The following is a 23,778-nucleotide window of genomic DNA, read 5'->3' as shown; positions in this document are numbered from 1 at the left end:
CACAGCATTCACTTCTGCTGCTCCTCCTACTGCTGCTCCAGCGGTTTTGACACTGTACTGCTGTGGCATCTGATTGAATTGTAAATTTTCTTGGCCCACCATACAAGCACGTCACAGGGCGACAGCAGGCGGTGGGATGAACCGATTCATACATATTCATACATTCAATTGTATTGTTGCCCCATTATTAATTGATAAAAATAATAATACCGTTGAACATTTTCCCCTTTTGTCATTTTTAGGCCACACTTGTCGTCGATAGCAATTAAAACAGACGTCCCACCAGGCCAAATAGCCATCAGGTAATTAAATTTTCGTTTATTTATTTAGTTTTTATATCAATTATTACACTCAACAATTTGTTTGTCGATAATGAAGAGGCCTTCGCTTAATATTTATTCAAAATTAAATGGGGTTTTGTGCGTGGCTTAAATTGACCAAAAATATGTATGTTTATCCTCATAAATTGTGATATATATAAATTCATAAATACATACACTCAAACTGTATGTCATTCATGTTGTGTGTGTGTGTATTCCTGACAAATGTGTTGGGGGCAAAACTGACAGCAGTGGATGGATATTAACATGGTGCCATATATTAAGTGTATAGAAATCCATCTCTGGGCCTGTGTTCAAAAGTGAATTTTCATGTCAATGTCTCGTTTGTCATTCAGCTAAACCGCACACCGCGCCGCACCGCAACTGCCTACATCCCAACATGTCAGTTTACAGGAAAAGATCATTTAGCGTACACACACGCTCAAAATAATACTCAACCACTTTGCATGAAAAGTCGAAAAATTGAAGCTGCCGGTCATAATTGAATGATGAACTTGGTCAATAATCTGTCTCTCTGTTCATCGTCTCATTATCGATGGCAGACAATCCTGTTTAAATGGCCCCGAGACAATGTGGCCCCGAACATTGAGCCTAATTTTTCCACAATTAACTCAATTAGCCAGCCACAAAACTTGGCCCCAAAACATTTCCCCCTAGCCCTGGGACTTGGTCAATAGTTTATACACTGCAAAAAAAAGACTGAAAAAAATGGGAAAAAAGAATTGTATTGTTGTGTTCGTACGTACAGCTAAATATAAACTGGTTTTGCTCAGTGTATTCTGGAGTGTATGTATGTATGTATGTACATATATCCTTCAGAGCTAATAAATGGGGTCTCGTATAACCAGCATCTTTTGGACGTTTGCCATTATTCATGGTCAGGAAATTGAAATGTGTGTTATGAGGCCGCTTCCCAAAAAACTAAAGCAACTTTGAGGTTGAGGTCCACTTCGTGCTCGGCCAAAAATAAATTCGGTTAAAAGTGTCGTTCATCTTCGAAAAGTGGCTGCCCCTCACCTCTTTTTAGTGGAGAGCGCAAAGAGTTTTCCGCTTTAATTAAAGGCAGCTGTTGTATCCTTAGTTATCGCTGAACTTTGACCAAGTTTTCTTTCACCCATTGTTTGTACTTTCGAACTTAAGAAGGGGCATTTGACCGTGACATTTTCCCCTCAATTGTTGTAGATGTTTTGGAGCTGTTTTTCCTGCTAATTGAAAGCGTTTGAAAATGAAATTTAATTATGATTGTCGTTGGGTCTTTCATCTAATTTTAATTCCGGAAACAGGTCCTTTCCTTAGCTCAAAATAAAGGGACTTCGGGTTTGTTATCTTGAACACTAATACCATAAAAGTCTTTAATTTGTTTGTACTAGTAAGTGCAAAACAAACCAACATTTGACCAAAAATGCACTTACGAGCATATGAAAATTTGAATTTTCCTGTCCATTTTGCAGCAGAAAATTCGACTCTTATTTGTCTAGCAATTAGTTAAATCTATGCAAATATTATGCCCTTGGACAACAGCCAATCCATCCATCATTCAATCAATCAATCAATCAATCAGCTTGGGGTGGTAGACAATTTTGGTCAAACACAAACAAGGACGAAAAACGTTGCCAAAGTGCAATTAAGGTCGAAAACTCAAGAGGCGCTTTTCGACCAATTGAGAGAGGAGTCCAATTACGTGACGGGGGGAAAAAAACAATGAGAGAGAGAGCGACATTGTGTGCTCAAATTTGCAATTCTGTGAAATGCGATCCACTGCGAAAGAAGCAAAAACAATGAAGAGAGTGAATGAAATAGAAATGAAGGGTGAAGGCTATCCAGGGAAACAGCAGATGTTGCGTGGTTGGAGGTTAGTGAGTGACGGCAAGTGCATGCCGAATGCTGGCAGAGATTTGCTACAAATTTAAATGAATAGCAATAGCTTAACAAAGTTTTAAAGAATAACCTTCGCTTATTGTTATATTTTACACGATTTTAGTTGTTTAGATATGTACGCATTTACATACATACATGTGTATATATGTACATATGTACTTAGAGGTGCTTAGAGATGAACATATGTACGTACATATGTATGTATGTACATTTGTCTGAAATAAACACAACGCGTGAGCATCTCTAAGTAACGGTGCTCTCTCAATCTCAAGTTAGAAAGAGGGAGAGACAGCACAAGAGAAGAACAAAATAGAAGCACAGCCTCGCAAGCCATATTCATAAAGGGTGTGTCAAACACAGATTCCCCATACATATACTTAACGCGCCTTCCTGCAGAGAGCGATCATACGAGCGCTCTTTTGGAATGCCTCACCCTTTGTTGGCACATACAATGCACATCACCAAGCACTTATCCTCTCTCGAGCACGTCGTTTGTCAAAAAGTGCCGCTGAAGACGGATCGGATCCCGCGCGTCGTTAGTGTTGTTTTAGTGCCGCAATTTATAATTCCCGACAATCTCTTTAATTAAGCGCGAAAGGAAAACTGCAAGCATTTTGCTCACCTTGCTTTTCGCACTGGAAAACTAATGTCAAATGTCAGCTGCTATTATTTCTGTGCCACCTCGGGGTAACTATTAACCATATTTCACATTTATTTTCTTCCTGTGCTACATTTTTTCACGAGCGTTTCTTGTGCTTCTTCCTTTGTTCTGTCCCCCCCCACCACTTCAACACAGTTCCTATTCCATCTCACTCGCCCACCTTCCAATGGTTTTTTTTTACAGTTTTCCACTTGATTTAGTACGCCGCAATGTTTTTATTAGTTGCGAAATATTTGCAGCATTCCCTCTCTTTCTCTTTGCTACTTTCCGTTGCTTGTTGTTTGCTGTTTTCTTTGGTTTTTGTTCTTGCCTTTGCTCTCTTTGGCGCTGTTTCGTTTCTTCGTGCTCCTTTCTCAGCGTTTCTCCCCCCTTCATTGGTAATGTTCCCGTTTGTCGTTTGTGGTGCAATTAGTTGTTGTTTTCTTGCTGTTTATTTAGGGGCGCTCTTTCTTCTTGTGCCGCTCTTTGCGCGCTTTGGATTTAAGCCAACGGTTAATGCCCATACTCTTTTCTTTTGTGTCTCCCACTAATTGAGCCTGGCATTTTATCCATTAATCAAATTGGATTCCAGCATTCGCTCTCTGCGACCATTAAACATCATCTCTTTCTGTCTGTCTGTCTGCTTTTGTGTACATATCTTCCTGTTGCTCTCATAATTCCCTTGGTTTGTACTATCTGCATGTCTGGAGAGAGTGGAGAAATGTCTGAGAGGAGAGCTGGCACTTAATTAAAAGATTACTCGTGAAAACTTTTTGGCAGAAAACTTAATGTGAGCAGAGTGTGAGAGGGGGAAGCGCAATGTTTGCTGAAGAACTTTAAATAAATAAAAGGAAATTGCAAAGCAAACACATTTGGGTACAAACACTCATACAACACACACAAACGCTCTCTCTCTTACTTTCTCTCACTCTTTTACATTGTCGACAAAATGGCAAACGTTGAACTTTGATGATTTATAGCCCTTAAAGGGGGCGAAGGAGTACGTACGGTGCCTGAAGAGCATGAAGAGCATTCTTTGTAGCCACTCAAACACATACACTTACCCTCAAACTAAACTTACAGTTAGCTACACTCTGCTACAGAGTTTCACATTTAATTTACTACGTGTCACGCATACGCTTGCAGCTTGACAAATACGAACAGCAAAATAGAGTAGAGTGTGGGGGCGAGTGGGAAGAAGAAAACCAGAAAAAATCAGATACGGAGAGAGAAAACATGACATTTTCACAGAAGTTGAGTAGGTAAAGATCCCCCCACTAAACCCCACACAAGGGAATGTACATATGTATGCAGTCCCTACAGTTCTCACCACCCCTTGTGACTTTATTTGAAGGCTTTGATTATATTTAGAGACAGAGACTGAGGTAAAGCCGCAAATTATGGTAAAAATAAACAAGCTTTGGCTCTCTCGCTTCCGCCTTCCTTCCAGTTTTAATGTACTTTTATTTTATGTACTCAGCAAAGTTATACTCGCTTCATTCCTGTTTTCCTGCATGCCGTCTGGTCCTCGGTCCTTGGGCTTTGGATAAACACAAATTTCCAAAGTTTAATTTAACGTTAATAATGTTATTTGTAATTTTTATGTTGCTCCCATTTCCCCATTTTTTCCTACTTTTTAATATGTTGTGTCGCGTGTGACGCAAATGAAAAAAAATCGAGATCGAGATGAATTCTCTGTGTCGACCGCTAGTATATCCTGTAATTCTTGACATTATCTGGACTATCTCTTCAACAAAATGATTTTGCTTTAAGCGTTAGGCCATTCGAAAGTAGACTCTTGCAGAAATTTGAAAACAGTTTAGAGAGATGGCTCGACATTGGCTCAATGTTAAAATATCCTAGGGTATCCTTGGGTATCCTTTGAGTCATATAAAAAATTATGTATGTACATACATACATATATTCCTGGAGTTTTTGGCTGGTTTTGAACTTTGAACTCAAAGGCACTCTCACACATGTATTTAATTATCAAGTTTACTTTTTGCATGTGTGGATGTGTGAGCGATGTGTGCATGTGGCTTTTGTAGATTTAATTGGTTTTTTGATAAAAGTCAGCTAAGCATGCTAATTAATGTGGCTTTGACTTTGAATGAATGCATGTGCCAGGGATATAGAGTAATGCTTAAGGTGGAATGGGGGTTAACTTTTACCGATTTTGCCTTCTGTTCAGCTCTAATCGGATATGGGAGACACGGTGAGTAACTCGGGAGGGAGGACATTGGGCTGCAAACAACAACAAAACAACAGAAAAGTGTACAAATATTTTGCAGCTTTCAAACACAAACATAAGGGGAAAAGTTTTCTTTGGCTACATTCTCAAACCCCGTACGAAGTGCCACCGTTCCCTCTCGCTGCTGCCTCCAATGCTTGCAACACAACTTAAATAAATAAATTGTTTGGTTGCATCAAGGATATACGTATACGCAGTGTGGCAGCATGTCAACACAATAAATGCGAATGAAAATTGCAGCAAAAGTTTTCCTATTTTTGGCACACGATTCTCCAGGGAGAGCGGCGGTGCCAGAGAAGGGGATGACGATATAATGGGGGTATCTTGTAATGTGCAAAAAATAAGACCCCCGTGTCCAAGTTGCGAGTAGTTCCAGCATCTCGAGAGAGCAGCAACTGGAAAATAATTAAATTCCTCGAAGCAAGTTATAGAACCGAAGACTTTTTGCTCCTCCGGCATTCGGTTCGGTGGGTTGTGTCTTAGGGCTCTAATTTCATGCAAAATGTTCATGTTGGCTGCAAGCACCCATCCACACCCGCAACCACACCCCCACCCACTCTATCTATCTTTCTGTTGATGCCACTAGAAGTTATGCCCCCAACTTATTGCCACTTTCCGCATGGCTTTTGTTTCCTTGGGCCTTGTGTTTGTGTAGTTGTTGTGTGGTGCTGTGTTTGCTTTTCTTACGGCTTGTCAGTGGCTCAGTGGCTCAGTGGAGCACTGCTGGGAATCATTTCGTTGCTGCCACTGCCACTACTGCTGCTGCTTTTGCTGCCGCTTTCCCTGCTTTTTCTGTTGCTGCAGTTTTCTTGCACATAGCGGAAGGAAATGAGCAAAAATGACAAAGTTAACGGATGTGAACAAAACACAACGCACTCTTACTCACACTTACTGCCCCTTGTACTTTTCCTGTCCTTCTCTTTTCCTGTCGTCTTGTTCCTGGGGTTCCTGGGGTTTCTCTCTCCCTTCCTGTCCTGTTCGGTGGCGCTCCTTTGTGCCTGCCCCAATGCACTTGCATCCAGGATCCAGGATATGTGTGCGGAAAGTACAAAATTGTACATGCATTTGATTTATGTTTCTCTGTTTCTGTTCCTGTTTCTGCCTCTGCCACACCACCAACCATGTCATTGGTTCAAGTCCCGGGCCACAGTGCCACACGCCCACACACCTCCTCATGCTCTTGGTGGCAAGTAAGCAAATCATAGCCTACGTTTCCGCTGTTGTTTATTTGGGTACATTTCTCTTTCTTTCTCCCTGTCTTCAGGGGGCTCTCTCTGGGGACTGCACTTCACTTCACATCCTTGGATTACTGGCAAGTCGAAAAGTTTTTTGTCTTTACCCCCCACACAAAAAGGGACAAGACACGAAAAGTCGCTGTGTTGGTTTATACATATATTGAATTGCAATATTTATGGCTGTTGGGCGAGTATAACTCCGCTGTGCAGAACCCATCAGCATTATCAGAATCTTGTGATTGAGTACAACTCAATGTGAAAGTATGAGAGATTAATTGTATGAGAAGAAAAACACTGAGAAAATGGAGAAATAATTCCCTAAAGAGGAGGAAAATATGCGAAACTAGCCACAAAACCTTTAGAAAGGTTAAGAGGTTACCTTTTGGAAACGTGAATAAATAAAATTATATTTACAAACCTTTTTTTCCTCCTATTTTGTTTTGGTTCTCTTTTGTTGATTAACGTTTTGAAAAATTTCAAATATCAGCCGCATTTCCCAGAGCGAGATGCCTCATTTTCATTCCTTTAACCAAACCCATTTCTGTGGCTTTTTCTACGGCCTGCGTCTCCTGGCCATCCCGTGTCAACAGGCAATTATTATAAAAGCCTGGGGTGGGGCACCGGAGTCCCGAGTACTGCTCTGGGATTGTAGTAGTACCACTCGGGTGCTCCAAAAAGGGACCAGCTCGCCCGGTCAGGTACGCAGAGCGACAATTACGAGTATGCTAAATGCTTTGCCACTGAAAAATGTGGCTTTAAATTGCATGAAATCATCGCCACATTCCGCCAGTAATGAAATTAGTCCAAACAAAAGCAGCACCGAAGGGCAACGACTTCTATCGCTATCGAGGCCAATTAGATTAGGGGAACCAAAACATAAAAAAAGGAGAAACATAAAGGCAAAACCCTTCGCACAGAGAGCAATAAAATGTAACTACCAAGTAGACGGACCCTTTTTCCCCATTTTCATTTCAAAGCAAAAAAAAATAATTTGTTTTTAGTGTCAACGAGCCGTAAAAATTTTCTGTAAATATGTTTGAGTGTTCCATTCGCTTGGTCAACATGGTGCTGCAGCTCTTCACGGCGGTAACTCTAATGGGGATTCGATTGGGTTTATCACAGAACTTCGCCTACTCTGTCCCATGTCTCTCTCTCTCCGCAGGTGGTGGAGATTGTGGCACTGTTTTTTTTAATCAAGGTGATCTATACGCCCTGTGTGCTAGGCGGCGAGTACTTTTTCTCCGTGATGTTGAGCGTCTACTTTTTGCCTGTCATCACTGTTCAGACAGTGGTCTTCGCCTTGTGCCGCCTGTGTTGCTTCACTGTAGGACTCGATCCAATTGTGCGTATATGTGGGAGGGTATCCTTTTCGTGCCCATTGGACACCTACTGAATGATGTAACAACGAGTGTGTGCGTGTGTGTGTGTGTGTTCTACAGGCGATGACGTTTAATCTGGCCAGCGGCATCGTGTGCATTTGCACCTCCCTGACCATACTCGTGGCCATGTTTGATCACTGTGGAAACGAGTACCAGTACATGTTCTATGTGGCCGGAGGACTTGGCCTGCTGGCTGGAATTCTTCATTTGGTGAATGCCTGCATCTGCAACATCTACATGCCCCCAGAGGAATGGTACGAGTAATTGTTTGATGGTCCTCGAGTGCATTCTTGACCCAATCCATTGACGTAACGACTATGCTTTCTATGCCCTCCGCACAGGTCCTACTCGAAACCCTCGAAACGAGCCAGAAATAGGCTTGAAGAAGGAAGGTTGAGGTCGCTATTGTGAGAAGAATATGAAGCCAAAGAAATAAGTGGAAAAATTGTGAAAAACTCTTTACAATCAGTTTGAGTTTGGCATACAAATTGCATGTAAATTGTATAGCTTAAAATATGAGTTTTTCTTGGCAGTGAAAGTGGTTTTTATGTTATAAGTATATCAGAATCAAAGCCATGCAAACAATTTGAGTTCAAGTAAAAAGACCAAGACTCCCAAATTGTGGGAGTGGTTGGCAGAAGGAGAAACGGATGGAGAATCAATGATGACTTAATGGGAATATCTCTTAATTCAGTAATAATTATATTTCTCTCTTAGTTTATCTTATAAATTTCAATTTAAACTGATTAACAAGTAAACCGGTTCAAATTTAAACCGATTTGATTGTTTATTCAATCTGATTGAAGCTAAGACAACTTTAATCAACTTGAATGCTCGGAATATCCTCGAGCTCTCTATTCCTTTGTTCGATGCTTAAAGACTAAACAAAAACAGTTTGAATATACAGCCACAGCCAAGCCCAGTGCCGTTCCAACCCCATTTCCAATACCAAGCCCATTCCCGTTCCCTATTCGACATTGGGTTCTCGTTCATTGTGCCGATTGTTTGTTATTGTTACTTATTATCGTTTCTCATTGCTGGAGGAGGGTCGTCGTTGGGGGTGGGTAGAGGGAGGGGCACCGTCTGGCCAGCGGCTATAATCAATATTATTTGGCGACCTTTGCGTGTTTATGGCTTAAATGCTTAAGAGCTACTGTCGACAGCATTCACAATTCCATGTGAGAAATGCTTTAGGGCTTGTGGGGCAGGCTGCCATTCTTTTGCGCAGCAAGAAATCAATAAATTGCTTTTTGACAATCATCAAAGCAAGCAAAAGCTGCTTATAAGTACTACTTCGGGTAAATTTCGATAATGAAAAAGGATATATACCAAGTAGGTATTCAGGACTCACACTTCAATCAATGCCGGAGAGTGACAAACAGGGAATTCTATTCGCGATATGCACTGTGCATATTCATAAGCATAAAAGATTTCCATATTGCGAGATGGCAATCAAAAGGATAGACAGGAAGACAGACACTCTCCCTACTCATCAGATGAAATCAGATGTGTGGCATGCAACTGCTGTCATGTAAGTCTTTGAGTTGATGCTGTGAGGATGATTCAAATGCTGTTGCAACTGTCTGTCAATTGCTGTCGCTACTCATACTGCCACTCCAGCTGCTGCCGCTGATGATGTATGCAAAACTAGCTGCCAGGCAATACAGTTATTCAAATATGTATGTACCACACTCCAATGGGATTGCTGTCGCGGTGCTCATTCTCATTTGATGACTTTGATGCGACCAGGAAAAGCGCATAATGTGTTACAGCGATACAGCTCTTGACGGTGGAAAAGATTTTTTATATCCCAGGGAAACGTAATAAAGCCATTTCATTTCCATTTAACCATTTTCCTCAATTAATTAAATACTTGCCGGCTTGATTAATTGCTCTACTTTCTACCTCTCATATCTGATGGATCGCAGCCACTTGGTAGCTTAATTAGAGTGCTGCAAATGTCATAAATGGGCAAGCAGAACGGCTTGACGGGGATTTTTAGGAGACTTATCAAAGGAATAACAAAACATGCGTCATGTGTATGTCTGACAGGGGGTGGCAGTCCCGACTGGTACAAAGAACGGGCTAGAGTGTAAGGGCAAGAGCAATGGCAGCTCACAAATGTAAAAATATTTGGCACTCTAAAGTGCAGCCAGACAAATGCGACAAACGTTGAAGTGTCATTTACTAGGAGTGCCATAGAGAAGGAGGAGGATCTAAAACAAGCATAGTACCAACAAAACATGGTCAAATGTTATAGTCGATATATAGACCATAGAGATACCTGCTCACAGGAATAAATTACATATTTTTTAATTAATGGGAAATTTTATTCTACATTTTTATACCATTTCGATTAAGTTTTGTTAGTGAGTCGGCCATTTGTGGCTTACCATGGCATGATATGCCCTTTCACTCCACAAATAAAGGGTATATAAAAGCAGTAACAGAAACAACAACAAGTCAAGCGCGTGTCTCTTGAAAAATGGCGGCAAATGCTGGCAAACGAAGGCGAATCGTGGACAGACAGCCATACGTCGCGTCGTCGGTGCAAACAAAGAGTCCGGGACTGGAGCTCCGACTGATGAGCAGGCAATCGGAATGAAACCCAAGCACTAGAAGTGTCGTCAGTGAAAGAGAACGGGAGCATTGTGGCAGCGAAAGAGGAGACAGAGACGGAGTGACAGACAACGAGTTTCCACGAGAAGTAGAGAGCATCACCATCCCATGGCGTTGGCTGGCTTTGACGACAATTGCACAATTCATAATAGCTAACATGGCAGTGCCACACAAGCGAACACTGAGATACACTAGTATCTGCGCACATACGCACTGAGATACAAAACACACACACACAAACATACCCAGGCAGACATGAGAGTGCTAACAATTTAGAGAGAGTAGAAGCATCCATGAGATCGCCATTAAACAGCACACTCCGTTGTTTCACATGAAAGTACACTGGAAGAGAATCTCATATAGGTAGAGGATTGATAAGGGAACATATTATTACACATTACACTTGTTAGCGCTTCACTACAAACTTCAATCAGATGAGCATTTCCCAGAAAAGTAGGCGGAATAAATGGCTTGAGTAACCTCAAGCATGGCTCATGCGAAAATATAATCTCAAGTGACTTCAGCAGCGTATACCAATCGCAAAGCACATACTTGGCATACTCAAAGCTCTATTGAGTTGGAAATAAAAAACTTTCAGCTTGGTAGAGAAATCTTTCATGCTTATTCCGGCAGCAGAAAGAGATCTTCTTGAGCTTAATTAAAGAAATAAAGGTTTAGGTTGAGATGTGAATGCAGGCTCTAAGAGTGTCTTTGAGGTGGTCGTAACCTCTAGTGCAACCCAATTAATTCGTTTAAATGGTAAATGGTAGTGAAAGAAAGCGTTAGTCTTACATCCTATTTGCTAATGGAGATGAGAAATCTGAGTAGGTTGTGCCGTAAACAAACCACATTTAGTTTTCCGCAGTGTAGAGGCTGGTACGCTGGAAACCATTTGAGATGCAACGGAATGGCATGGCAAGGGATGCGATGGAATGGGATGGGCATCGGGCACTTGTTTATTCCGTTCACTGTTCACAACACTTTCACTAATATGCGGGGGTGCCGAGTGGCTGCCTGGAGATTGCAAATTGCATTCTTCATGGAATGAAAGAGCAACCAGTGGCAGTGGTGGTGGCAACAGTCAGGAAAGAGGCCAATGCCCAGGACACACACAGGGCTGTACCCCATTCGTTTAGGGCCAAGTGCTGTAAATGATTGCGGTAATAAGCATTATGCACAGACTGGCATGTCCGTCACTCTGTCAGTCAGTCATTCCAGTCCAGTCTGGCAGTACACTCTGACAGGCCTTCCAACTCGCTCTCGTCAGCGTCAAATTAGGTTAGACACTGGACATTAGCTGTGTGTCCTTGGCTCCAGCCACCTTTGACCGCCAGCTCAGGGCCAGTGACAGGAACTCAACTATTTGCTTTGATGGCAGCACGGACTGCTTGCTACTCGCACGGCTCCGTTTTGATTAAAATCGTAAATTGTTTTGGTCAGCGAAAGGTAAATAAATTGAAAGGAAGATTATCTTTGTTTGCATTCCAGATGTTGCTCGTTTCTCCGCTTTGATGTGGACCGGACCGGACAGACCCCTTTCGTGTAGTGGTGGCAAACTGGTCCAAGATTAAGAAAGCCAATGAGCTGTCTAACATAAAGAATCCCGAAAGCACTCAACCAAGTGTGTCTAATGTGTCCTCAAAGGGTTTAGGGCGGAGGTTAGCAGGAGGCTGGCCTTTTATGATGATTGATATCGGTGGTTGGCCTTTAGAAGAGTATTTTCCGTCCTCAGAAATATAGCAATTGGCTGAAGGAAAGTTCTAATTAATAAAGGGAGCCAGCAGACACTCTCTGCGTTCCCCAAGCTCTGCAGCTTTTATTCTGTCTGTAATTGCTGGAAATTAGTTAAGTAAAGTTGGCAACACAACAATTGGCACCCCTTCCGGGCAGAGGAGTGGCTCTGGGCCAGGTCAGCGCTTGGCCAGCAAATAAAAAGGCCATAAAAGGATCGTAAAAAGGGAGCATTAAAACCGAGAGAACCAGTGGCAGCAGCAGTAGCAACAGCAACGACAGGCAACAGCAGGGAACAACTCAAATATTAGCTTAAATGCAATACACATTAAATTACTCGTAGCAACAATAAAACGTACGAATAAAACAGATTTTCTGCTAGTAAAACAATAAAAAAAGAAAGAACATTGACAGGCACAGCAGGGTGGATGGAAATGGAAAGGACCTACTGCCTAAATCATCTCCAATATCCCGTCGTATATGTGTTTGTATGTATGCGGGAAATGGGGGAAGGAACCATCCACAAATTGAGCAAAGATGAGTTTTTAATTCGATTTCAGAGCAGGAAGAAAATGGGGAAAAAGGACCCCGATGGAGGGACGTGCACAATCTGCACGTGTTTGAGTTTGTCCCTTCCAATAAGTCGATGGTCCCTGTGTCAGGGAAGTATGTCAGTGTAAATTTAGAAGCAACGAAATTGTCAAGTGGCACGCGTTGAAATATGATAGCGGCAAATGCAAGAAATTCTCGTACCAAATTGTGTCTCACAGAGCGAGAGAGACAAGTGGCATCATAAACATATCGCCGGGCCCCCTGGTTTCGGCCTCGTCCTCATTTTGAATTCTTGGGCTCTATGTCCGGACTTGGGTCCTGCTGCTGGTCCCTGTCCCATGTCCAAAATTCAATTTAATAAAAAGGGAAAACTGGTAGAGAGAGAGTGAAAAAAAAGGACAAGCAAAACGGGCGACTGAAACCGATATACACACATAAGATTGTCCTCTCTGTAATACCCTGTAGCTGGGGAATATATTATTAAAGTAGAAGTTCATAGAGAAGACAAAGTAATACTTGTCAATTGTGTGTGGCTTTATCTGTGGTTATTTTTTCACAATCGCTGAAGAATGAAGATTTCGTTAACTTTTCATCCCATTACCTGATTCTTGTCTAATCTTTTTGTTTAACCTATTATAGGGTATCCTCAAGTAGAATATTTTCTGCTGTAAAATTCTATCTTGAATTTTTTTTGGCAGTGGCTCAGCAAGGAGCAGCGTCTTGTTTATGCCAAGAGTGCCACTTACTGTGGCTTACCCTGCCTGCAGCGCGAATGAAGAAAATTTTAAGTTTTTTTTTCATCTTTTGGCTACGGATATGGCTCGGCTACGGCTTGTGCCACGACTTAGACTCCGGCTATATCAGCGTTTAAGGCTACGTCTACGGCTACGTTTTGTGTTGTGTTATTTTGCTTTTGCTAAAGGTTTAGTTAACAACATTTTGGGGCGCTGAACCGGGTGGCTTTTTGGTTTCGGACCTGGACCTGGGGCCAGGCGCTCGCACAATGACGTTAATATTGTTCGTGATGGAGACCTGAAATGGAGACAACAAAGTCATCATCATCAGAATAATGGCGAGATGCGGATGAGGTTGAGACGTGTGCCCAGAACGGGGACTGAAACAGAATATGGGAGAAACTCTTAATTAAATTTCAAGTTCATTTATCATAAACGTCCGGGCTGGCCGCACAGATCTGCAGTGGAAATCGAGGCGAATCTCTTGAGTCTGCCAGCAGGAGGAACTTCCACTGTGACACATGGCTCAGGGTTCCTTCTTTTTTTGTTGACTGTAGGCCTGGACACACATGTGCTCTGGGTTTGGGTTTGAGATCTGGATTAGGGTTTGGGTTCTTGGCAGTAGTGTGTGGTTGATTGCATGGCGATAAAGTTTTATAATTGTTTAATTTCCCCGGATTTAAATTGCAAATATGAATTTTGTGTCTTTTGGCGAGGCGGTCGGGGGCTCAACACTAAATTATGCCGAATGGCAAACACGCGTCGTCGACCCCCGAAAAGACTCACTTCATTACAGGAGAGACCGGGAGCTCTACTCTGGTTGCCCAACCCATTGCTCGGCTACAGCTACGGCTACGGCACTGCCGTCGCACAGTAGATTTAACCTAATTAAGAATGTTCAACAGGACACAAGGCAGCACAAGGCTTCGAATACAAATGAAATGTCGGGTTGGCTGGAGCAGGGGCAAATGGGTGGCACACACTGGTGCACGTTGGGTGATGGGTGGGATGGGAGGCAAAGAGTGTGTTTTGCGTGGGATCTAAGCACCCCGACAGGCTGCGCAAAATGAATGAGCTGCCGAGCAAATCTGCTGTCGTGTTTTTGCTTTTCAGCCAAAAGGTTGGGACTGCAGGGGTTACATGGTTTTATTGCTATTGCCGCTGCTCCTGCTGCCTTTTTGATACTCTTTTGAAAGGGGCATTATAAGTGGGAACAGCTGTTGGTTGAATAATCCGAACAAAAGTCATCTTGGACTCGTTGATTGTTAGGTTATGCGACAATTTATATAATTTCGTATACCTTAAATATCAGTTCCGTCAGTTCCTGCTGATTTTGAGTGATTTGTATTGAAATTTTGATGTTTTTCCTCCATGCAATACATCTGCAAAGAGTATTTCAAGCTTCGGACATTCGATTCTAGCTCTGACCTTCCATTTAGGCTGCTGGCAAGACGAATGTTAATTCTATTTAAGCGCATACACAGAAACGCAGAAAAACATACACACACACAGAGAAAAAGAAAGAGAGAGAGAGGGAGAGAGAGTGTTACGCACAAACAAAGATACAAATTCATAGAAACTCCTACAAGCTGCTGCTGCTGCTGTTGCTGCCTGCCTGCCTTTGGCATTCAAAGTCAGAAAGATTGTCAACGTTTTCATTTTAATTCAAACAAATGTTACTAATGTTGTCATTGTTGTTGGCGCTCCAGCAGCTTTGGGGTGGGGGTGGTGGATTGGCGCTGGCTGCTGCTGCTGCTGCTTGTTGAATATTTTATCGTTTGACTTGACGCCTTGGCAACACTTGGCTCCCATTATTTCGCCCGCCAAAAATCCTTTCTCGTCACTCGCTAATGGGCTTAGGGTCCACGGGACCAGAACCACACCCTTACCCCGAGCCCCAGCCCGTACCAAAGTTTAGCTTTACTTTGGTCTTCAATTTGCAATTTGCATATTTGGGCTATATTTTGATGGCTTGATTAAAAACCAGTTTATGCGAAATATGGCAAGAGGTTGGATGGATGACCCTCTCTCTTTGGCTTATACGAGAATATACATATATTCCTCCCCTTATCGCCTTAAATCTCCATCTCTTTTGCTTTATCCGTATACTATGTGTCTCTCCTTGGTTTTATATTTCTCTCTCTTTTGCTGTGTTAAAATATTTTTGCAACTGCAAAATGTGTCCTGTATTAAAAGTGCGAAAACAATGAACAATGATGGGCCCTCTGCCTCATGCCTCATGCAACAACTGCCTGTGAAAATATGATCTTTATTATTATTTTTATTCTTTTTATTGTTATAGCGTGTTTTTCCCTTATTTTTTTTATTGTGACAACACACCTGCGATGGGCCCAATGTTTTTCAACACCAGAGAGAGAAAAGTAAAAATCGCTTTCAGTGACAATTTTTTCGGTTACTGTTGGGGGTTTTGTATTTTTTGTAGGTTAATTTTTTACCTTCTGTTTTTGGGAGCTGTTACTCGTATTTTCTTGACAACATTTGCTTAAACAGCGACAACAATTTGCAACACTATTGTCCTTTGTTCTGGTCATTCTGTTGGAACGCTGGCTATCTTTAATCTTTTCACATGAATTTAAATTGCTTTATGAGCGAAAATTGTGTGTCCTTCTGACAGAAGATAAATCCGTTTGGAGTGGGAGATCAAGTAGTGCTGGTATTCTTTGAGAGACTTTGCTGAAAGCTTCTTTGAATACAAAGATATCTTAGTTTTAGATTAGATTTCTGCCTTCTTTATCACACTTGACTGTACAAAATCGTTTGCTTAAAGGGCTTCAACTTGTTGAATAACAAAAAAGAATGAAATAACCAAAAAAGAATCGATTTTAATCCCACGCACAGAATATTTCTGCAGAAACATTTGATGGAAGGAACCCCAGGGCCCTACCCTTTCCGGCCTTTCCTTTTTACTTTTCCTTTTTTGGGTGGAACCACTTCAATTGAATGAAATCCAATTAGCTTTTTGTGTGCTTATCAACGCGTTTACAGTGTAACGCTGGACAACAGAACAGCCGTCGAAATAGTATCCGACATTTGATTGTCTCGCCTTCAACTCTGTCCAGGGTGCAATGTCCAGTGTCCCACAGTCTGGTGTCCGCTGTCCTTCACTCACTGCCCAGCCAGACACATGATGAACTGGAAAAGTGAAGAAAAAAATAAAGCATAGCGACTCTCCCTCTCCTCTGCCCAGAAGGGAGCCACTCGAACTGTGAACGTGTCTGTTGGCGTGAAAAACAGCCAAAAACCAAAATTCAAGTAAGACAAAAAACACTACAGGGGATGTTTGGCAAGAGCTGACGAAGTTTGAGATACCCTTGAAGGTCATGAAAAGGTTTCCTGGTCCACCTGGGGCACGTTTCTCAATTAATGTGATTGTCATTGATTCGCTGTAAGAATTTTCCATGAGCGAATGGACAACCCATTGGCGTTACCATTCTTCTTTCTAACGAGATGCTTCCGCATTGCAAATCTCTTCTCCCATACATAATACCCACCCTTCTGAAAGGGTATTTGAAAAAATAGCAGAAAAATATGGTGGTATCATTTTCAGCTTACAGACAAATGTGTGGCGGCTGGGTCCTGCGTCAGGGCCTATCTACGAGCTGTCTGTCTGTGACTGTCGCTGCCACTGCAGCGCTACTGTGTGGCGGCGGCTGCTGCTGTTGCAGCCAGCTGTGCGGCAGGAAGCGTTGCGCTTACATACAGCATATCTCTTTACGCTTCGTTTATTTTGTTTGGCGCAGTACTTTTTTTTTTGTATGCGTTCTGTTGTGTAATTTTTTGTGCTTATTTTTTTGTTTTGGAGAGGTTTGAAAAATGTCGAGTTTTTGGAGCCGACAACAACATTAGCAAGTCAAACAAAATTTTCTGTTTGCCCAGCAGCTGTGGGGGTGGTAGAAAAACTCTGGAATATAATTTGAAGCAAATTTTAATTAATGCCAACAGCAATGCCCTCAGCAGGGAGGCAAACATAGAGAGGGAGTGGGAGGGAGAGACAGAAACTGGAGTTAACCGCAGGGCAACATTTGGTCAGAGAACAGAACACAGAATGAGGACATCGTCAGCAGCGCAGGACCAGAGCCAGGGCTGCTGGCTGTTTGGCTGCTAGCTGCTGGCCATGCTCCCCCCGACACACCCAACCGCAACACCGTGTAAATCCCTTTATCAAATTAATGAGCTCATTAAAATTCGTTTAGCAATTACAGTTTTAACAATTTCCGCAGCCGCTCACCGCGTCGCGTCGTCAATATGGTCGACCGAAATGAGTGGAGAGTTTTTCGTGGAAAATGCTGAGGCAGCAAATCTCACAGGTGGTGGCGACTCCAGGACTCCAGGTGGAAACCATTGGAGCCATTGCACGTGCGCGGGGCATCTTAGGGAAAGCAAATGGGTGTGGGTTCTGTACGGTAATATAGGCCGTATCCATAAAAATCATAATAAACTCTGAAGTGAAGTTTTGCTTTCTTCTTCTGGCCAAAAGATTGTTATACACTGACAGAGAGCGAGAGCGAGAGCGCGCCTCGCATCGCCTCGTCCCTCGTTTGTTAATAGCAAAATCGTGTGGCTGCCAAAATAAAGGAGCATAAAAAATGCTTTAAAAGTAATAATAATTGCGTTTAGCCCGGTTTGTTTTTCACCGCTCAAGAGTTTTGCTCCGGCATTGGCAGGATTCTCTCCAGCTGCTCAATCGCGGGTGAAACAATAAAAACGAAATAGCAATGTAATAATTTATGATGGCATCATTAAAAGCCAACAAACAGTCGACGGATGGAACGGAAAGCCGAGACGCGGTGTTTTTGCCCAAAAAACTTTTGCCATTCGAAAGTATTAGAAGGTGCTTTCTGGTGGCTGCCTCTGCCTGCTTCCTGCTGCCTCCTTTTGGCAACGCGCTTCACTGGCTCGTCCTTCATTGCAGTGTAATAAAAATGTTATTATTTCCATTTTATTTATTATGCTTTTTACGAAATTTATGACGTGCGCATGCTTTGATTCATTTTTCAAAAACTGTTTGTAATTTTCATAAAATGTTTGACGCTCGTACATGTCCCCATCCGCACAGCATGGACAAAGAATTCTTATGGAATCTTCAGATATCTTTCGAGTGCGATGATTAATTGATTGCTGAGCCAAAATGCACATAAACCATAACTGACAAATTTATATTTTATTTGATACAGAAATATTCCACCCACTTGTGTATGCCGCACAACAGTCGGCCGTCTTTAGTCCGTCAATGTCTTGGTCTGCGTCTTTGTGTTTCCTTTTGTGCTTCAAAGAGTCCCTTTTTTCAGAGGTCCTTTGTGGCCCGAGGCTATTGATTTTTCATCCCTTTGTCGCACCGTCTGTTGCCTCCTGCCTTTTGTATTATTTTGCCATTTATTGTACATTATGCAGGCGACTAATATTGACATTATCTGTGTTCCGTTGCCTTGTTTCTTTTTGTTTCTTTTGTCGCCCTGTCACTTAAATCAAAGGCGTAAATCCTTGTTTGCCTCTTTGACTCTGACTCTCCCTTTAAGTTTTTTTTTCTTGAGGTCGTAAGTCGAACATTGTGTTTGGATCTGTGGGCCGATCAAACTGTGTTTCTGTGGAGAACCATAAGTTGGGAAAATATATTTTCCATGTTCCTAAAGTGCACCATAAAGGCAGATAGCTCCCATTACATTCCTTTCGAATCTGCTGTTCATGGGTTATATTTTTTTTTAGAAATTATTCATTTAATAACGAACTGATTTATCCAACTCTGGCGCCTCATTTCTCATTGGACGTCGCACAGGTTAAGCAGCTTTTTTTCCTCAGTCGGTAAATTAGTAAAGACACAGAACACGTACATATGCAAGCAATCAGCATGTGTTTTCTTCTTTTGACCAGCAATTGGCCAGAGAATGTTGATTGTTTCTTGCCCCAAAGGCAAGATGCTCGTCCTACATACCACTCTCTCTCTCAGCCACTCTCCTGTCCCTGGGGATCTCTCTCTCTTTGGGTATTTCTGCTATTTTCTGCAATTTATGGTATTTATTTGATGCCTTGACATATGGCCAGCGTTTTGTATGCTCATCTATTCAGCAATTCCCTGGCTGTTGACCCCCGTACCGTCCGTACCGGAGTCTGGCTGGGCTGCGAGCTCTGGGTCATACATCAACTGCCAGCAGGCAGAAGAGGGAACTGCTGTCTGGGTGCGTAGATTGCAGTCAGAGACGGAATATATACGAGGATATAGTGAGGGGGTATCCACATGGATGTCATCACCACCGACAACAGCAGCAGCAACAAAAGTAGGAGCATATAAAAAGTTGCATTATTTGTTTTTCCACGTTGTTAGGTAGGTCAACCCTCTGTGCCTCCATGTAGCCGTGCCCAAATGTGCTAGAATGTATGTAGAGTATCTGTGGAAGTGCCTTTCCCGTGCTGAATCTGTGGCCTGTCTGTGTATTTGTGTGCTGACATTGCATGACCATGCATTTCATTTGATATGAGAACCTCGCTGTGGCTGTGGCTGCTGCTGCTGCTTTTGGTGTTGCTTTTCGCACACACAATGATGAATTATTGTGCCAAAGGTGACTTTCATTATTCCCTTTGCATTTTTCACATCACCCCATCGCACACGCCCTGCAACAGCGTGCGAGTATCTATGCAGAAAATTGAATTCCCGGTTGATGCCTGGAGGCGGTCCTTTCGATCTGCCCACTAATAATGCGCTGTCACGTGCTGACGGCTTATACAGAACCCTCATACCGAACACAGATTTTGCAAAGCGAAAAGAGGTCCACCACCTACTGGCCTTCCATCCTCCCACATTTTTTCGTGCTGAACAGGACTTCAACATTCTACATTTTGCAAGCCGCACAGCACTTCACTCTCTCACACTGTCTCTGGCATGGCAGGCCCCAGTCCACCCCATGAGTACCCCACCTCCGGCACAACTGTCTGCAAATTGATTGTATGGATTTAATATTAAGGATTAGACATCAACGCACAGCTGAGCCAAGCAATCTCTGGAACTCCATTGGGGTCATGCATCATTCGGAGCCATTACGTATTGTGTCTGGGAGGCGTGTTTCTAGCAAATAATGAAATTCTGCCTTGCCTGCGATATATCACACAAACTCGCATATCGAATATGTAGCTATAAATATAGCCTGGCCTGTGCGAGTGTGATCACGAGCTCAAATTGCATTTTCTGCAATTTTCCTGAACAGAATTTCAGTTTAAAGAGAAATAGGAGCTAGGCCATGTTTTCCCAATGTATCTCCGTTGGTGTTTTCTATTTCTTTGAGTTTATTTTTCTATGGTTTATGCTTACAGACTCCTACTTTGTTTTTATTTTACTCTCTTCTTGCTGTTTTTTTATATTCTATTATTTTATTTTTGATATTTTGCCTCCTGCCGCCGCCTTGCTTTGGCAATTTGCGGAGGGAATCTCCGCAAAAGGCAATTTTCTCTAGCTATTCCTGTGCTGCATCTTTTATAGTGGAAAACTTACAGTCACACATACACACACAGGGGCATAACACACACATCACGAGAAACCGCTTAGATGTTAAGGAAAATTGAATTTTTAAAAATTGTCCTGGCAGCAGACTCGAGCGGAAATATGAAAAGCTCCAAGTCCGACTCTATCCCACGGCCCTCAGCCATGCTCTAATGCTTCACTGCTCACTGCCGCCCAATCCACACACAGATACACACACTATTATGTATCTATGTATGTGTGGCGGCTGCACATCATCAACTTGTTTCTTTTCGGCTATGAAGAAAATCGATGCCAGTTGCTAGAGTGTTTTCTTCAGCCATTCTGTTGTACTCTTCAAAAAGTGCAAAGACTTTAAATGCGTTTCATGGATCACTCTATCTTAAAGATGGCCAATTGTAGACCTGCTAATGGGGTGTGTCTTGGGGTACTTAATGAAAAATACTTTGAAGAACTTTGGCAGCTTCATTGTATCAAAATGCGTATGTCCAACTGTTAAGTAAAGCCTCAACTCTCGAATTTACCCTTTTCCATCTAGTTGAGTTTGTTGTCCCTGCCCCTGTCTGGAAGTTTATTGTGTTTGTCCCAGCTTCTATCAGTTACTTCTGCTCCGTCCTCCAACTCCCTTTTAACTGCCAGACACACACACATCCAGTTGGATTTTTTTTAATTCGTTGTCAGAAATATGGGTCCTTTGTCCGTTGCACATCCATTGCATCCGCTGCATTAGACTTCGCTTCTAATATTCGCTGCAATTTGTTAACCAAGTTCTCTCTACGCTTGTGTTTTCCATTTTCCATTTTTCTCTGCTTTACTACCACTGCCACTGCCACTACGACTCCCACTCCTTACTCTTTCAATTTGTTGCTGCTGCTGCTGTTTTTTTCTTTTGGTTTTCAATTTATTTGGCTGTGCCACGCGCTCTTCGCTTTTGTTGCATATTTCATTTGGCGCCTTTTAGTTATGGCCATTGTTGTGTGCCCTGTAAAATATTCAACATATTTTGCAAGTTGATTTGGTTTTTATATTTGTATTTCTATTTTGCCAAAAAAAATAAAATAAAAATAAAACACCAAAAAGTGATAATAAAAAATGTATCTCACATGTGGGTGGGGAATGGAAAAGCCATGGTGTTGGTGTGTTGCAAGCTGCAACAACAGTCTGTGATGCTGTCAAAGCATTTTGCTGTGAAAGTAAATATTTATTATTAGATGTGAAGGCACACACAGATTAAAGGTTTCATAAATATGCAAAGCTTTGAAAGGAAAAGTGATTAAAAATCTAAAGAAAGTATATTAGAATGTTTAAGCAATAATTTGCAAAAATATTACAATATTTATGCAATTTCTATTGTACAACTATTAGGAGCATATAAAATATAGATAACAGATTAACTGAGCCTTGAGTTTGGAGAATGTCCCACCATTGCAATGGTGCATTGTTATCAACATCTTCACATCATATGCACCTAATGACCCCTCAAACAATTCCCCATTATCATTATTGCCTTTCAATTTTGGAGCCCCCATGAGATGTCCACATTTTAGGAACACACAAGGGAGAGATTGTAACGCATCGGAGGGGTTAAGCTACCGTACAAAATATGCTTTGTCAAATTTGGCAGCATGGCAGCACTTACTCAATTATGTTTAAAGTTCCGTTTCATTAAATACGCTTTTGTGCACACTGTGGAAGGCCGGCCCACAACAACAAAAAAGCTTTCAAACATACACCCACAAGCCTAGGCTTTGTGGCAGCTGCAGCTTGCAGTTTGGAAAAAGTTTGCACAAGAGCTGGGGCAAGTGGCACAGATGGTGGTGGTGCTGCTGCTGCTGCCTGTAGGCTAACTACCAAACAGTCGAGCCCATGGCCTATACACTACACTACACACACACATACACACTTGAGTTCTTAAAGCTTGAACCACTCTTAACCCCACTGCTTCTCTCTCTTAACCCCATACGCTCCCCCTACTCAGGGTTGCCCCACACTCTTAGCCCACACACACATGAACACAAAACACATGCACTTTAAATGCAAACGGGCGTAAAATTTTAATTGAGACTTATACACTTTGCCCTCATAAGTATGCAATGGGTTTTAGCCTCCTTTTTTTTGCTGCTCGTTTTTCCTCGTGTGTGGACAGGACACTTAACGCGGCAGCAAGCGCAACCTTGAAAGTGTGCCACAGACAAGCGGCCCCAGAGCCAGTGCCAGAGCCGCCCCCATTTCTAGCTCAATGGAAACCAATTTGCGAAAGCAACAAGAACAATGCCAGCAAAAAGGACATCAATCAGTGGGCGGCGGGCACAAGGTCCTGTCTGTATGCATATATGTATATATGTAGATAGCGTATGCAAAATTGTTTTGCCAATGCAGCAGCTGGCATACGCCATTGTTTTTATTGTTGCATGCAACGAATGGGGTAGGGGTAGGGATGGGTGCTGCAGGGGGTGCAAAAAAAGTGCGCATCAATTATTTATATTGAATATTTTGCCTTCGATTAGAGACTGCTTTCACCATTTGCCATTCAATGCAAATACCTGGCAATGGAGAACGAGGACAAGGGATTCCAAATGGAATTGGGGCACCAATGAGTGGCGGCCATAGACAGTTGCCACACTTTCCCTTTAGCCGTGTGTGCGTGTGTGTGTGGGTCCTTCTCGATGGGTCCTTGTGCTATGTCATTCTGCAAATATTTGCGATTGGAGTGTGTATGGCTCTCGCTCGACGATAAAGAAAAGTTTGTCGAGGTCCCCTGGCCCATATGTCTTTCTGCATAAATGTCATTTCAATACTTTGCACAAAGGATACGCATTCGATTTTTCACTCTTTTTTGTTTGCTTATGCTGGCATGCAGCAAACAGCAGCAGGAGCAGCGGATACAGTAGGGTAGATTGTGGCATGCCCCACACACACACTCTTTGAA

At 42.4% G+C, this 23,778-nt stretch overlaps 2 protein-coding genes across 7 annotated transcripts in view; both read left to right on the top strand.

Annotated features, from left to right (window-relative positions):
* The window catches only part of LOC117897215 (lachesin), a 137,552-nt gene that overhangs the window by 24,847 nt on the left and 88,927 nt on the right, over window positions 1-23,778 (top strand). For 2 of the 4 annotated variants that reach the window (XM_034805926.1, XM_034805927.1), the window contains exon 2: window positions 243-302. The gene's annotated coding sequence lies outside the window, so the exon portion shown is untranslated. Of the gene's footprint in view, window positions 1-242; window positions 303-2,747; window positions 2,907-23,778 lie in introns of those variants that run through there. The other 2 variants (XM_034805924.1, XM_034805925.1) reach the window with 2 other exon arrangements.
* On the top strand, window positions 7,289-8,223 carry LOC117897217. 3 transcript variants are annotated; one of them, XM_034805931.1, is made up of 4 exons: window positions 7,289-7,431; window positions 7,508-7,687; window positions 7,785-7,978; window positions 8,066-8,223. In XM_034805931.1, exons 1-4 carry the CDS (start codon window positions 7,378-7,380, stop codon window positions 8,133-8,135), a joined length of 498 nt encoding a protein of 165 aa, XP_034661822.1. In that variant the 5' UTR covers window positions 7,289-7,377; the 3' UTR covers window positions 8,136-8,223. The 3 variants fall into 3 exon arrangements, with proteins under 3 accessions (XP_034661822.1, XP_034661824.1, XP_034661823.1); XM_034805933.1 differs by lacking the exon at window positions 8,066-8,223 and having other exon boundaries at window positions 7,508-7,697; window positions 7,785-7,874; XM_034805932.1 differs by lacking the exon at window positions 7,289-7,431 and having other exon boundaries at window positions 7,629-7,697; window positions 8,066-8,222.

Source organism: Drosophila subobscura, chromosome O (assembly GCF_008121235.1).
Source record: "Drosophila subobscura isolate 14011-0131.10 chromosome O, UCBerk_Dsub_1.0, whole genome shotgun sequence".
Lineage (NCBI taxonomy): Eukaryota > Metazoa > Arthropoda > Insecta > Diptera > Drosophilidae > Drosophila > Drosophila subobscura.
The sequence above is the reverse complement of the archived record's forward strand: the minus strand, read 5'-3'. Positions and strand labels throughout refer to the sequence as shown.